The sequence below is a fragment of the Toxoplasma gondii genome, chromosome III (genome assembly GCF_000006565.2).
Source record: "Toxoplasma gondii ME49 chromosome III, whole genome shotgun sequence".
Taxonomy (NCBI): domain Eukaryota; phylum Apicomplexa; class Conoidasida; order Eucoccidiorida; family Sarcocystidae; genus Toxoplasma; species Toxoplasma gondii.
The window spans coordinates 1,806,315-1,821,487 of record NC_031470.1 but is presented as its reverse complement, the minus strand read 5'-3'; the positions used below and the strand labels follow the sequence as shown (position 1 = coordinate 1,821,487).

Genomic DNA, 15,173 nt, shown 5'->3' with positions numbered 1-15,173 from the left:
AGCGGCCGCGAGCCGCGAGCTGCCATGAACTGAGGCAGAGACTCGCCTCCGTTGCGGCTCTGAAAGCCTCTTTTTCGTTTTCGAAAGGTTTACCTCTGGCTGCTGATGCAACCGAACCGCCTTTACTCGACATTCCTTTCGCCGCGTTAAGGAATCTCCTAAAAGTCTCGTTGCTGCACCTCTACCTTTTCTCCCTCCGCGTATATCTTCATCCATCTGTCTGTATCTGGCTGCATAAGCCTTTATCGATTTCTCTCTGTCCCTCTGTGAAACCTGTCTGTGTGTTTGCGCATGTAAAAGTCCATGCATTTTCCCCCCGCTTTTTTGGAGCGCGTATGGACGCTGCGGCAACGGGAGACGAGAGGACTGAGCACTGAAGCTCGTCGACTTGCGGCTGGGGTGCTTCGCATCCCCGCTCTTTTGCGCGGTTCTTCCTTTTTCTTTCAGCTCTTTTTGAGTACCGGGACAGCGAAACGAGCGCCAAATTCAGCAGGCAAGCCAAAATGCCACCATCTCTTTAGATTGGACGCTGGACTGAAGCAATTCACTGCGTGCGTCTTGCAACTGGCATGGATGGTTTTCGCGTCTCCTTCAGCTCATCCACTCTGCGGGCGCATGCGCTTCAGGCCTCTCGACGCTGACACCACCATGGCCTCGCGCTTCGTCTCTGTCCCTCTCCTTCTGCTCCTCGTTTCTTCCTCGCCTCCTTCTTTGTCTCCTCTCTCTTCGCCTTACCTGTCTCCTTCCTGCTCTGCCCCGCAGCTCTCCGCGTTTCCTTTCTCTCCGCTGGCGGCTGAGGCTGTGCTCCGAGGGCAGACGCGCCCGCTGGGGGTCGACCGACTGTCCGCAGCTTCGAAGCCTCTTGGCGCGTCTGCATGCGCCTCAGGACTCTCGCCGGCTCTTGGGAGACGATCTAAGGGGTCGTCGGTCTTCGTCGAGAGCGACAGACGCAGGCGGGGAGAGACGACGAGGAGTGCGAGAGGCGCGAGCAGAGGAGATGGGCCGAAGCAGAGAACAGCGAAAAGCGGAGAAAGCAGACAAGACTCGTCGCCGCGCAGCCAGGGAACTGTGGCAGGCTTTCTCTTGCCTGCTGCAGGCTTCTTTCAACCGAGAGCCGACCTGCGCCACCCACAGCGTCTCGGCGTCTCTGCGTCCAGGACAATCGCGGACAGCGCCGCCTGCAGCTGGAGCTTCGCGAAGGGAAGCAAAGAGGTCGCTCAGGGGGCGCGACCGAGGCGAGAGACTGCAGGGAGTCTCGGCGCTCAGCGAAGCGACGAGACAGGAAAAAGAGACAGCCCATTTCTCAGAGGTGACGTCGGAGCATGTCGACCTCTCCACCTGAGTCTGAGGATCGAAACTCTCCCGATTCACCGGACGACGGAAGACGAGAAACTCCAGAAAGGCCGCGAGGGAGAAGACGAAAAACGACGAGAAGAAGAGAAAAGAGAAGAGACTAAAAGGCGAGTGAAGGAAGACTGGACTGAGCGGCATACACTCGTCAATGCCTCGGGTGAAGCCACCAAGACCGCAGAAGAGTCTCAGGCTTCTTTCGTTTCTTCGGGGTCCTTGTCTGCGACAGAGTCACACCTCGAAAAGACAAACTCCAAACAGGAACACGATAGCTCCTCTACACTGTCATCTTTTTTCTCTGCTTCGTCGTCCTCTCCTCCTCTTCCTTCCTCTTCTTTCTCTGCTTCGTCGTCCAAGGATTCACTCGCGTCCGTCGCCACTACCTGTGGGCATTGGTCGCCTGGCTCATGGTCTCGTTTCTGTTGGGCTGGCCTCCACGGCAGCGCATGCAGTGCCTGGGTGAAGGAACGGCTTCCGACGGTGCTGTCGTCCCTGCGTCTCGGCGCGTCTGCGGCGTTGTTTGCGTCACTCTTTTTCCCTCGGTGCATTGTGCCTTCTTCGCTGCGCCGCACGGAGCCATTGGCCGTTTCGGCCTTGCCCTGCTCGCCTTCCTTTCTCTCTCCGACAGACGCCGAAGACAAGCCTCGCCTTGAGAGCGCAGCTGCGGCCGCTTCTCACCTGGCCCGGGGATCCGTCTTCTCTCGCGTCGCGTCGGGGATTGGCGCAGCGTCTGGTGTCTCCGTTTCGTCGCTTCTCTCGTCTGCCTCACACGCGTTGGCGGGTGCGCTCGGCCTCGCTGCACGGTCTGCCTCGCGCCTTGCCCGTTCCGAGCGCTCTCGCGCCGCCGTCCTGCCTTCGCCTCTCTTTTCCTCGCTCCTCTTCACTGCCGCGGGGCTCACCGACTTCCTGGACGGCTTCTTGGCGCGCCGGTGGGATGTCTGCTCGCCGCTCGGCGCGCTGCTCGACGCACTGGCCGACAAGCTGCTGGTCGCCGCGGCTCTCGGCGGTGTGTCTGCGCTCGCGGTGCCGCCGTTCGCGGAGCTGCTTGGGCCGCCCGCCGTCGCCATTTGCATGCGGGAGCTCGCGGTGCAGGGACTGCGTCTCCATCTCGAGCAGGTGGGCCGCGGAGCCGCGGGCACCGTCCAGAAGCTCGGGAAGGTCAAGACGGCGACGCAGATGACTGCGCTCTCTCTGCTGCTGCTTCTCCTCCCTCTGTACACTGGCCACAGGTCGCGGTTTGCTTCGGATCTTGCAGCGCGCGTCGCAGGCGAGGGCGAGGCTCCGAACGTGGAAGCTGGCGCAGGGGCCGTCGAGAAGAATCCACAGACACTGAAGCGCTTCTGGACGGCCAGCGGAGACGGCAGACAGGCGGCGACGCCTGAAGCAGACGACACAGGCAGGAGGAGGGAGACGGACGCACTGTCTCTCGACCGCTGCATGTCCGCGGTTCATCTGTTTTCGCGACAAAGAACCGACCCTGCCTCGGCCTCGCAGCCGCAAGCGTCTGAGAAATGGTTTCACCGTCTGGAAAATCGGATCTGTCGTCTCGGGCAGGAACCGGTCTTCCCGGTTACCGAGCTCCCGAGGAGACTGGCGCCTGCGAGGCTCGCCGAGAAAGCCGCCGTTTGTCTGGGCAAGATTCGCGAGTGCGTCCGCTGGGGAACTCTCGCTTTCGGAAAGTCCAGCTCTCGAAGAAGCGACGCTCGGCAGGCGCCGAGCAACGCGCAGAGCCCGCGTGTCAACGCTGTCAGCCGCCTGACGAGACAGACAGTCTCCGCTCTTCAGGCGTCGAGTTTGTGGGTCGCGAAGAGCCTCACCGCTGTCGGCAGCGCGAGCTTTGAATGCATGCGGAGGAATCTCCAGTGCACACTCTCCGCCGACGGGAAACCGACGCTTCTCACGCTCGCGGTCGGCGGCTTGTGGCTCGCGGCTGGACTCGCCTTGGCGTCCGGCTGTATGTACACCCGGGGCGCGTTCGGCGGAGGGGACGAAAAGGCGCCGCAGGAGGGGAAACAGGACGAGGCTGCGAGCCGGACTGTTGCGGAGACTGAACGTCTCGGGCCGCAGAAGCCGCGAGTCTAGGCGAGAGGGCGTCTTCTCTTTTTTTCTTTGTCAACAGAACATCCACGTCGACGGAGGGAAGGACAGCTGGCAGTGCAGAGTTAGGCAGTCAGTGTGGATGTCGCGATTTCGTGAACGTGCCAGTGACAAAAACGCTTTTCCATACCCAACTTGGCGCAGTACACCTTTCTGTCCTTTGCTGAGGGGAGGCGACTCCTCGGTGGTTTCTCGGAACTCGCAGAAGAACGCACTGCTACAGGACTCAGTTTCAAAAGCGCATGCGTTTGTCGTCGGGGCCTTGTTGCCTCTCCGCGCAGGTCTCTGTACTTTTCTTTCGGAGGACCTCCGGTCAACCACGCGCAGCCTTTCCGGACTCGCTCGGGCAGGCGGAACCGGATCATAATACCAACAGTGTCACATGAGATAAACACGATCATTAGCATTCATCGATAGCACAGCTACAGTCACTGTTGCGTTTAAACAGCGAGGAATCGTTCTTCTTCCTTGCGTACTCAAGGCAAAGCAACTGTCTCCAGACGTTCCCAGCCCAGCTCACGTACCACGGGTGACACCCTCTCTGCCTCAAAGTCTGCGAAGAAGCAAGGCAAGTGCCGAGCAGTGATGCAGGTCTGCATGAAGGTGTACCTATTCTTATGAATATGTTCTGCTCGCACACAATCTTCTACAACTCTTCTACAACCACAAACCTCCATACACCGGTCTACGTACGGCCATACGTATGTTCTTAAACATATTTATCTATATATGTATTTATATATACTTGTGTATATATATATATATACATATGCATATATACATATATCTATATCTCTATCTATCTATCTATCTATCTATCTATCTATATATATATATATATATATATGATAAGCGCGATTGTGCGTTTATTTCTGGGTGTCTGCGCCATGCGCCTAGAGAGTCAGAGTTGGCGGTTGGCGCCGATTGTCCTGAGTGAATGCCGACAACGCATTACCACATGCCGCTCTCAGGACCTGACACGATCACGGCGTCCGGACGCAACGAGATGCATGCAGGTTGAATCTAGAAACGACGGCAACGCAAGCTCTGAAGTCCCGCGCGACGCGTTCTTGCATCGGCCAATTAAACTGGGGAGAGTCAACAAAGCGCTGAATGTGAGGAACCGCACTACGTCTAAGAACCGAGCAGACCACAGAGGCCATGCCCCAAAGGTTGCCCTCACGCCAGTGACAAGTGAACCTTCGGGGCCTCCCAGACCGACTCCCAGAGGCTTGCTTGAAGCATCTGAAGCTCTGGAAGACCGCGCCTCTGAAGAGACAGAGCGCAGCAGCAGGTTTTGTCAACGTTTCGCCTCCTCCGTGAAGCAACCGAGAACCTGGGGCGCCGGTTAAATCGCAGAAGAGGTCTGAAGAACCTCCAAAACGTCCGCCACGTCACGCGGGGTTTGCCGCCTGACAATCGCGACGCCACAGCGACCGAGCCGAGTCACCAAGTGTACGTACAGCTGAAGCACAGCGGATGGCTTAGCGTCGCGACCTCGAGGCTGCGAGGACTGGATGCTCCGGTACCTGCAAGTCACAGAAGAGCAACACAGACCGAAAACGCCGACTGGTGACGCGTCCGAAACCTGGCTCACTCCTCCAGCGTTTCGAAAGGCGTCAGAGCGACATTTCGCGCCTTTTCGCCAGGCGTCACCACCTCGTGAACGACTTTCATTCAGCATCCTTGGCACTCTTCGGCCGCGGTTTCTCTCTACTTCGCTTTCAGGCCCGGAGCGCGTTTCACGGAAGCACGCACTATTCTACGCGCACAAGGTCACTCTTCACGACTGCTGTCCACCAAGTCGCTGTCGGCGTATACACGACAAGAGCGGAGTTCCGGATTCCCTATCTCAGCCCTGTTCAGGGAAGAGTTATTCAACTGCGCAAGTCGGTGCATTTCCGCGCAGCCGGAGGTCCGGAAAATCGTCAGTCGTCAAGTGAGAACGACCTCGCACCGGTTCTGCCTGAGAACCGGATGGAGCTCCAACGTCTCTACTCATGATGCGCATCCTCGCCAGGCTGGCCTCTCTACACAGAGCCTACCAAAATTCTTCTCTGTCCAGCAAAACGCCCCAGACGCGACCGTCTCCCCAGCGAGCGATTCCGTCCATCTGTGTGCCTTCAACAACGCACTGGCCGAGGGTCACACGGAGCTCAGAACTCGGCCTGGTCGCCGTCCTGGCCGCCTCCAGAGCCAGCAGAACAACGAAACGATTTGCCTTCGTCGCCGCGCCAGCCCCCTTGGCGACCGACCCCCTACCCCCTTCCTCTCCCCCCGTCTCCCCTCTGTCTCCTCTACCGCGTCTGTCCACCTCAGCTGCAATCGCTTGAGCTATCGCGTCCTCGTCTGTGTCGCCTGCCGCTTGCTGCCTCTGCTGCTCTGCCTCGTCGACGCGAGCGCCAGGCCCGCTGCCCTGCCTCGCCTGCATCAGACTGCCTCCGCGGCTTGGGTGAAGTGTGTCTGTAGCTGCTTCCGCTTCGAACTCGCTCTGCGGGTCGACTGCATGCAGAGGCCGGACGCTTCGTCCCCGGAAGGAAGCCTCAACGCCAGCCAGGTTTCGAGTTCGACTGCATGCAGTCGCAAAGGCGTTGGCGACTGCAGACACCCAGCGCGACGCCCACGAAGGCCGAGCTACCCAGCAGCAGTCGCCGACGTCGTGACCGTGGAATTCTGAGCGGCTTTGCCGTTGCAAGTCTGGGCGACCTGCTCTGGACGGATCCGCAGGCGCCGACGCTTGACAGGCGCGGCTGCGAGAGCGAGGCAGTGCCGGCGAGAATACCGGCGAAGGCGAATAGAGAAGCGGAAGGAGAGCCGGCAGGCTGAACGCAAAGAGACAGGTGGAACAGAAGAAGCGAATGCCGAGGAAGAACATGGACCGAGACAAAGCAGAAGTGAAAGAGAGGAGGCAGAGACCGGAACGCGGAGAGGCCAATCCCGCCGCAAGCAGTCCCCACGAGCCTGCCGCTGAAGAGAAAAAACTGTCACAAAACTTTTCGCACTGGCAGGATGAGGATGCCAAAGGTCAGACCAGGGACGTGAGCCTCAAGAGACACTGTCTCTCTGCAGAGCACGCGCAATGAAAACCGGAACGACGCCTCTTCTTTTAGGAGGGGCGTTACATGCGCTCCTCAGGCTACAGTCCTAGGTGTTTCCCTTTGCGTAACAATGAAAGCGAAACGCGTATGAGCTGAAAAAGCGCATGCCGCTCCTCGAAGAAACCTCGAGTCTCCACACAAACACGAGACCGCCTATAGTGAGACATGCGCTGCGTCCTCCGCAGCTTCCTGGTCCTCTGCTGCGGCAAAGACAGGAGCTTCATGACGCCACCTCACAAATGGGGAAGCAAGCGGACGTCTTGAAAGCGTCGTATCAAAAAGACACGATAGATGCAGCTTCCGTCGCATGCCCCGACCTCGAAGTTGAGTCAGGCTAACTGCAGAAAGCAACGGCTCGCCGTCGCGTCGACTCGTCGCCAGACACGCAGGCGCCGAAAGAATTCACAGGGCGCTTCCAAGGACTTCCAAGGAAAAGCTCACACATCAGCGTCGCTGTCAAAGCTGTTCGCCAGACACTCCAGACAGCAGACTGCTTTGGAGGAAGCGTCGGCAACACACTGAGAGTCTGGAAATCTCCGTGAACAAAGAGAGACACAATTGCAGGCACCGCAAGACGCGACGCAACTCCGCGCCAGCCACCCTTGTCCCTGTTGTTTACCGGTTGCTTTGAACGCAGGCGTCCACCGAAGCAGCCGCCTCACGCCACTCCAAGTGTTTGAGGAAGGCGCGGACGCCTTGCCGCTCGTGGACGTTCCACGCGAGCTGCACAGGCCCCACCGCCTGCACCCGCCTGCTGCCCGAGCCAACTGATCGGAGCGCCTCCTCCGTCCGCTCTCCCGACGCAAACAAAGCAGGAAACGGCGGCCCAAGCAGAAGGCGCCTGGCCAGGAGCCACAGAGGCAGCTCCCGCGCCGGAGGGATGTACGCTCCGGCCCGGAACCGCCGCGCTGCCTCGCACATCACACATGGGAGGAGGTGACCGTACACCTCAGCGTTGGCTAGCCGAGCGCGGGGCGCGGCAGTTGAGGCCTCGAGAAAAGCATCCAGTTGCTGGCTCGCTGGGCGAAGAGGACGCCGCTGTGGCAGTGCACTCGTCGGCACCTCAGTCGCGGCCTCAGCAGCCAGGAGCAGCGCGCTCTGGAGCAGCAGCAGCAGCGACGAAGACGACAGAGTCGGCAGAGAGTCGACGGCTCTCTGGAGAAGCAAGTATTTGGTCGAGGCCGCGAGCAGATCCAGGACCTGAAGGGGAGAGGTAGGGAAGAGGCAGAAAGGAGATTGTGTATGCAGAAGCGATTTGAGAGGAGAAGGAGAGCTACAAGAGATCTCCAGGGAGCAAATGCCACACGCCTGTTTTTAGTGAGACTCGCCTCTCGCTCTGTTTGCGGGTGTGGGCGCCTTACCTGGAGTTCGCATGCAGACAGCAGGAGATCGACGAAGAGCCTGCATTGGAGAGAAAAGCGAGACAGAAGAGGTTGGGGAAGTCAAGACGTTCGCGAGTCGCGTGGCAGACATACTGATTTCGAACTGCAAAACCGAGAGAAAAGCACCCGTTTTTCGAATTTCCTTTACGTCCTTCATCGTCGGCAAGTACCTGGACATCCCTTTTACCCCTACACTTTGACACGCCATCCTGGCTTGCATGTGAAGGAGACAGACGCCAGTGGTACAACCGTTGCTCCATCGCCTACGTGGTGAGCGGGTGTTCCCCCCCGGAGACCGTTGCGAGGGCATCGCGGGCGAACGGAGACACCTCAGAACTCGGCGGGGACTGTGGGGTCGCCCCGGCAGCTTCCGCGACCGCGTCGACAGCCTCCACCAATGGATAAATCACTCCAGAATCTCTGCATCTCAGGGTACTGACGTTGTGCCAGAGCGCGGCGAGCGACAGCAGCCGCGACCGAACGCCCGCCGCCACTTGCGTCTCAGGGCTCTGGAGCCCTACGACCGCGGCCGCGGCCGCTCGGCAGCTGCCTGCGAGGGCGCCGCGGCTCTCGGGTGCGCCCAGGAGGTTCCGGACACACCCCAGGGCGCCGCAGACGAGTTTCTCAGAGGCTTGAGCGCTGCAGGCAGCTGCGGCGACTTGCGTCCACAAGACAGCCTGCGCGAAGACAGAGCACGCATCGAGGTCTTTGAAAAGATGTGTGCAGTCACCCTGGCGCAACGTCTCTGGGCAACGGCCTTCTCGAGGGTCATGGCCCTTCCGAGAGAAGACAGGCGCCGCTGCCGGGAAGGTCAGAGCCTCCGTCGTCACCTCCAGGGTGTCTCTCAACGCGAGCAGATGCTGTTCAGCTTCTGCGTGCCGCAGAACGGACGATGGCACCGGCGGAGGGTCGAGGAACTGGAGAGAGGAAACATCGATGCCGGCCACAGAGGATGAAGACGAAGAGGCCTCCGCAGAGACCAGGGAGACACTTGGAGGTGTGGCCGAGCCCTCAGAAACCCCACAGCTCATGCGGGAGTGCGCCGCCGGGTCGCCGGACGCGTCCTCGACGCAGAGACGTTTCTGGTCCGTCTCCACTGGCGCCTCGGCTGAATGCGTGGAAGCGCCGAGAGGAGAGGAAGCAAGAGCAAAGGAAGGATCAGCAGCGTCGGCGACAGCACTCGAAAAAATACAGGGAGACGACGCAGAGGAGCACAGGGAGACGCGAGAAGAAGAACCAGAAGAACCGGAAGCACCAGAAGAACCAGAAGAAGCGGAAGAAGCGGAAGAAGCGGAAAAACCAGAAGAAGCGGAAGAAGCGGAAGAAGCGGAAGAAGCGGAAGAAGGGAGGTGACGAAGGATGTCGAGGAGGTGGCGGTGCCGCTCGCGGTTAGCAGCCGCAGCGACTGCATGCGCTGCGGACGAGCGTTGAAAGAGAGACAAGAGAGCCGCGACGGCGACCCACGAGAGAGAGAGGAGCGGCAGAAGGCCCGGCGAGGAACTCGAGACAGAGGAGCCGAGAGCCTGAGTCAGAGAGGACGCGAGGGCAGAGACGAGGAGCGGATCCGGCGGCAGAGAACCAGAAAGAGCAGGCAGCGCACACAGAAACCTGCGAACAAGTGAAAAGAAGCAAAGGAAACCACACAGACATGAAGGCCTCGAAGTCCGACAGAGGCCTGAAAGAAAAAGATCGTTGAGAGCAAAAGAGCATTGAAGCAAAGGGGTGTTGAAAGGCGAGTAGAGACTGAAGCGCGGGAAGGAAGCTCGAGCTATTTAGTTCAAGAGTCGTCTGCGCGCGAGTCACTCCACGCTTGTCGCCTTACTGCGCTTGGGCTGCGAGCGGAAACTCGGCGGATTTCCAGGCGAAGCGCGTCGACGCCCTGAAGGCCAAATCTGGGTGTACGTACACCCCAGGAAGCTGACTCCCTAGCGCCGCGAAGCCAAAGAGGAGCGTCGAGAGGGTCGATCCAGAGAGCAACCTGAGAGTCACGCACCAGCGGCGCGGCTCGCGAATCGTTCGTGACTGGAAAGACGCGTAGAGACAACTGCCTCTCAGCGGCAAACTACGAAGTTCTCCCCCGATGTCCAGGCGTCCCCCTAACGCCGTCAGACTCGTGTGAGAGCCCCCGCGATTCGGCTGCGCGTGACGCGCAAAACAAAGACCCCAGGAGGTGCGAGAGCGGACAGAGAAGACAGCGACAGAAGCGACAAGCGAGAAACGAGACAAGCGAGAAAAGAGACAACCGAGAAAAGCTGAAGAGCCCCCGAACAAGCCAGCGAACCTACAGCGTGTTTCTCGGGCCCATGCGCAAAACAAGGCCTGTGGCCGACTTCAACCTTCCACCATCCACACCAAGTTCCTTCTGTCGCCTTACAGGTGCTTGCGAGCTGCCGCCAGTTGCAGGGCCGTCGCGAGAACGCGTTCTTCTTCTTTCCAACGCGTCTCTTCTTTTGTCTCTTCTCGCGCAGACCCCACACCCGGGCCGCCGCCCAGAGGACTCGTGACAGAGAGAAGGCCTTCGGTGAAGCGCGCGAGATCTTTCTCTTGCAGTCGCGCTGCCAGCCACAAACCGACGGCTCGCGCGTTCCTCGTCTGCGCGTTTTCTCTTGCTGTCGCGGCCTCGCAGTCGACCAGCAGAGGCGCACGCAGACCGAGGCCGCCAGAGGTCGAGTCAGGCGAGGACGGGCATTTCGCCGAGAAGGACGACGCAGGAATCTCCGACAAACATGCACCCCACAACGCTCTGAACAGCTCGCGGTCGAGCGTCCCAGTCCGGAGGAAAAGCGCGACGAGACTCGCGACGTGGCGAGGCAGAAGCGACTGCATAAATTCAGAAGAAGAACAAGGAGAAAGAGAAGAGGACGAAGAGACAGACGCCGGAAGGCCAGACGCGGTCGCGGAGATCGTGTCGGGATGCTTTCTCAAGCGCTCCATAAGGAGACGCCGCACTGCGGACAGAAGCGAAGGCGAGAGAAGGCCGTGACCGTGGAAGGTCCAGAGGACAGTGCAAACATCCTGCGAAGAAGACACCGAGAGGCGACATAAAAAATGACAGTGCGGCAAGGAAGAAAACACATCCGGGCGTCCGTGAACTTAACGCAAGAAATCGACCACAATCACAAAGGCAAAAACTCTTCTCGCTCCGCTTTTGTACTGCACACATATATATATATATATATATATATATATTTATCTGTATATGTGGAGTTAGTATATGCATCTCTGTACGTTTACATATGTAATGTATGTACAAATATGCGAGTAGATATCCATGTGCATATTCGAAGAATATCTCATTTGCGTTTCAGTGTGTGTTTCCTCTTCCTCCCAAACTGCGCCGTCTCTCGGGTGCGCGGCATCGTCGCATGCCTTGGGGAAATTATCTTTCGCTTCTCACATCGGCATGGTGGAGATCATGGCACTTGGCTCTCACGACTTGCTTCAGCTTTCTCAAAGTCAATTCTTTCTCTCCGAGGAGCGCCTCGAGCAGCTGTCGCTGTCGTCGCGCGTTCTCGGAGTCTCCCTCTGCCGTCCATCGCTTTCCTAGAGTCCCCGCTGGCTTCATGTCCTCTTCGGCCTCCCGCTCCCCGAGCCGTCTCTTCTCTCCTGCAGCTTCGGCCTCGGTTTCGGCTTGCTCGCCGAGCTTCGCTGTCTCCTCGAAGCCTCTCGCGACCGCCTTGGGCGTGGCTTGGCATGGGCGGCGGGCGGCGCGTTCGCGGGAGTCTCGCGACTCGGAGATGCTGCGTGGAAACCTCGGAGGAGACTGGAAATGCGTCTTCCTCGCGCGCGCCTCTCCGGACGAAAGACGCGCCTCTCGGGCCAGCTGTGCAGAGATGCGACGGAAAAACGAGTTGCTCAAAGTCCCGCAGACGACGCCGATCTCCCGCGCCGACAGCTCCTCCGCCTTCTGCCGCAAGGTGTACATACACGCGAGACTCACGGGGAGCGCCAGAAGCTCCGCGTCAGCTAAGTACCGCAGACACAAACACACGTCGTGGGCCGCCATGCGCGGCAGCAGCCGCTCCAGCTTCTCCAGAGTCCTCACGCACTTTGGGTGTACGTACACCCCAGCCCACGGCCGCGCGTCACTCGTGTTCTCCATGTCTCGCTCTCCCCGGGGCTCGCTCTGCCGCATGTCGCTTCTTTCGCCTCCGTCTTCGTCTGAGGCGTTCTCCGTCTCCGTGGGCATCTTCGCTTCGCCTTTCCACGTCGCGTTCCCCGCCGGAGACGCACCGCAGACATCCTCGCTCTCTGCCTCAGACGCGGCGGCGGTCGGCGCCTCCTCGCGGCCTCCTGTCCACCAGACGGGGAGTTTGTCCAGCACGGAGACGTCTGAGAGAAGCGTGAGAGACGCGTCGTCTCCGGCGCCTCGCTCGCGGAGATCGTCAGCATCGCAAGACGACCAGGACGAAGAAGAAGAGAGAGACTTGGCTCTGCGTCGTCGCGTTCTGGCCAAGACGTTCTTCAGCGCGAGACGCACCCAGCGACCCTGCAGTTGGTCAAGCGTCGCATAGCCGTATGGCAGTTCCCTCGCTGTCTCTTCGACCTCTTCCTCTTCCGCTGCATTTGTGACGCGCGACGCTTTCTCCCGGACACTGTGCGCAGGCTCTGACTCAGGGAAAGCAGATGACCGAAAACGCACCGAAGCCTCGTCGTCGCGCAAGCCTGCACAAGCAGGAGCAGCGGAGCGCGGGCGTCTCGGCGGCCTCCAACGCCGGCGCGTCGGAGGGCAAAAGGTGAAGTCGAAGTCTTCAAACGGTGCAGCGGAAGCGGCTGGGCTCGAGCCAAAGTGTCTGGACACCCCGATGGCTGAGCGCGGAAAGTGCAGAGGCTTCGCGCTTCGCTCTGGCCCACACTGAAGAGACCCAGGCGACGGCGAAGAAGAAAAACGAAAGGCTGCAGGAGCAGAGGGAGGACAGCGGAACGCAAGCGAACACAAAGGAGAAAACGACAGCGAGAAAGAAGCAAAAGAGGACGATGAAGAAGAAAACGAAGAAGAAGAAGACGAAGATGAAGAAGACGAAGAAGAGGAAGACGAAGAAGAGGAAGATGAAGAGGAAGACGAGAGAGAGATGGATGGCAACTGGGGAGAGGGTGAAGAAAGAGTAGGGAGAAGAGCACAATGAGAGAAACGAGAGACAGAGAGACGAGGCCAGCTCAACGAAGAGGAGGGTCGACATCGTCTGTGAGGCATAGACCTCAGAGAAGAGCTCAACGTCTCCCTCATTGTGTCCGTCTGAATCGCCGAGGAAGGAGACTCCTTCGCCGGTATCGAGACACCTCCCGCGTCGCGTCCGCGTGGTGCGTCTGCGTCGGCGTTGTCCCTTTCTCGTCTTCAGTCGCGCCGCTCACGTCATTTCTCGGACGTTTTTGTTTGTCTCCCCGCGCATGGCCACCGCTTCCGGCTTTCTGCGAGCACTTGCACAGACTTGGATCTTTCGCGCACAGTCGCTGCATGCACCGGTGGCGCGCGCGCTAGACGCGTCGAGCAGCCGAAGAAGCGAAGAGGATGGAGCTGCCGGAGTAGCGAGCAGCCGCGAGAAGGAGAGCGACGGAGGGAGCGCTCTGGAGGAGAGGAAGGGAAGCAGAGAAAGGAACAGAGAGACGGACGCGGAGGACGCGGAAGAACAGCTGATCACAGAGAGGAGAAGAAGAGCAGAGCAGAGAGGGGAGAAGAAGAGAGGCACATGAAAAGAGGAATGCGCTTTATCGCCGACGTCACGGAGGATCCAGGGGAGGGGAGAAGAAAGGAGAAGAGAGAGAAATGGTGGCGAGACGGAGAGTTGTGTGGGAGAGCCGACGACGGCTGAAGAGGAGAAGAAGACGAGAGGAGACAACTAACTGTGGACAGAGAAGCTGGAAGGACCTAGAGAAAGAGCCGAAGGAAAACTCCCGATAAACAGAGGCAGAGAGTGACTGCAGGCACCGAGATGTGTCTGAGCAAGCGCGGAGGAGCAAGGCGACATGGGGGAGGGAGCTCCTTAGAAAGAAGAGACAAGGAGGAAAAGACAAGAAACAGAGCTCGGGGGGCCAGGGGCCCTGCGACTGGAGACAGGCGAGGCGCAGAAGCCTCTGGATGCGACAAGGCAAGGAGAGGAGAAGCGACACTGCGAGGCAGGGCAGCAAACGAAAGACAAAGCAAGCGACATTGGAAGAGAGAGAGAGAAGACTGAACTCGCAGCTAAAGAAACTTTCGATTCAGAGGCCGAGACGGCACTGTTTGCCCGTTTTTGTCGCTTCTGGTTGACGAGACACGGCATCTACGCAGTTCTCGCTGAGAAAAACAGGGGAGCTTCTCCTTCCGTCCTTGCTCCAGAAGGAGAAGAAAACAGACAGAAAAAACCGACTTGCATCTCCACAAATTGTTCGAGAGATCCCATTTTCAAGCGCTCTCTTCGCCGCCCCAAGAACGTTTTCCTCCCGATTTCGACTCAGGTGTCGAGACACTCTCCACAGAAGCCGCATGCGTGACTCCGCGGACTGCATGCGCATGACTGAAACAGGCGAGGAAAGTCGCGAAAGACATTACTCAACGAGCTGTTTCGAGTTGAAGAAAGGACCCCTAGAGAACGTCACTGCTTCAGAACACGGTGCGAAGAACGCTTTCTCGAAAAGAGAAATGTTCTCGTCGCTTGCCGCACACCCTGTCACGAAGAAACATGACCTGGAATGAGCGCCAGACGACGCAGTCAAAATATAAAGAATCCTCTTCTCTCGGCGGATTTCTCTCTGTCTGCATCTTTCTGTGTATGTCCACGCCATAGCTGTCTCCTTTTTCACAGACACTCGTCTGTGCATTTTCGTTGGCATTCTTCTCTCCTCGCGCTTCTCTACTACTACCTCGAGGTGAGTGAGTATCCACCTAGGCTCCTATACACTCTCTGTACGCGAAAAAACGATTCGCACCAAGTGTATGCATCCCTACAGTTGAATCTGTCTATTCAAGACCACAGTTCCTCGGGATGCTCAGTAGTTTTTCTCGTCTTCTGCAGAGCAACAGGCAAGACCCCTCCGAACAGTCAGCTGCCTCCACCCACACACGCGCCAGCTCCCGGTGTCTGTACAGGCGTCGACTGCCTCACCTTTCGAACACCCAGAGGAGCAGAGACTTTCCTCCATCAGCATGCGCGCCTCGCACCTTTGGAACAAAGTCTCTTTCACATTCAGTTATCTCTGGCCCACTGCAAAGGAGTTGCCTCGCCGACTCTCGCTCACCAGCGGAAAGCAAAAGAAAAGCTTGCTGCTT

The 15,173-nt window shown here is 58.8% G+C and overlaps 2 protein-coding genes across 2 annotated transcripts; one reads left to right on the top strand and one right to left on the bottom strand.

Annotated features, from left to right (window-relative positions):
• The first annotated feature begins 20 nt into the window (after positions 1-20).
• TGME49_254540 (CDP-alcohol phosphatidyltransferase superfamily protein) lies at positions 21-3,692 on the top strand. Its single transcript, XM_002369467.2, has one exon. The coding sequence runs from the start codon at positions 304-306 to the stop codon at positions 3,430-3,432; it is 3,129 nt and encodes a 1,042-aa protein (XP_002369508.2). The 5' UTR covers positions 21-303; the 3' UTR covers positions 3,433-3,692.
• A 694-nt stretch (positions 3,693-4,386) lies between these two features.
• On the bottom strand, positions 4,387-14,231 carry TGME49_254530 (hypothetical protein). The gene is made up of 8 exons (XM_018781064.1): positions 11,325-14,231; positions 10,302-10,942; positions 9,750-9,905; positions 8,195-9,535; positions 7,907-7,946; positions 7,165-7,745; positions 5,493-6,269; positions 4,387-4,976 (listed from the first exon to the last, which is right to left on the bottom strand). Exons 1-8 carry the CDS (start codon positions 13,152-13,154, stop codon positions 4,796-4,798), a joined length of 5,547 nt encoding a protein of 1,848 aa, XP_018638127.1. The 5' UTR covers positions 13,155-14,231; the 3' UTR covers positions 4,387-4,795.
• Between the last annotated feature and the right edge of the window lie 942 nt (positions 14,232-15,173).

Excerpts from the sequence above, each read along its gene's own strand:
- TGME49_254540 (XM_002369467.2), top strand. The coding sequence starts at position 304 with ATGCATTTTCCCCCCGCTTTTTTGGAGCGCGTATGGACGCTGCGGCAA.
- TGME49_254530 (XM_018781064.1), bottom strand. The coding sequence starts at position 13,154 with ATGAGGGAGACGTTGAGCTCTTCTCTGAGGTCTATGCCTCACAGACGA. Across the intron at positions 9,906-10,301 it reads GCGGCAGCTCGCAAGCACCT|GTTGCTCTCTGGATCGACCC; the intron begins GTAAGGCGACAG and ends CGTGACTCTCAG. Across the intron at positions 9,536-9,749 it reads CCGCTCGCAGCCCAAGCGCA|GTTTCTGTGTGCGCTGCCTG; the intron begins GTAAGGCGACAA and ends ACTTGTTCGCAG.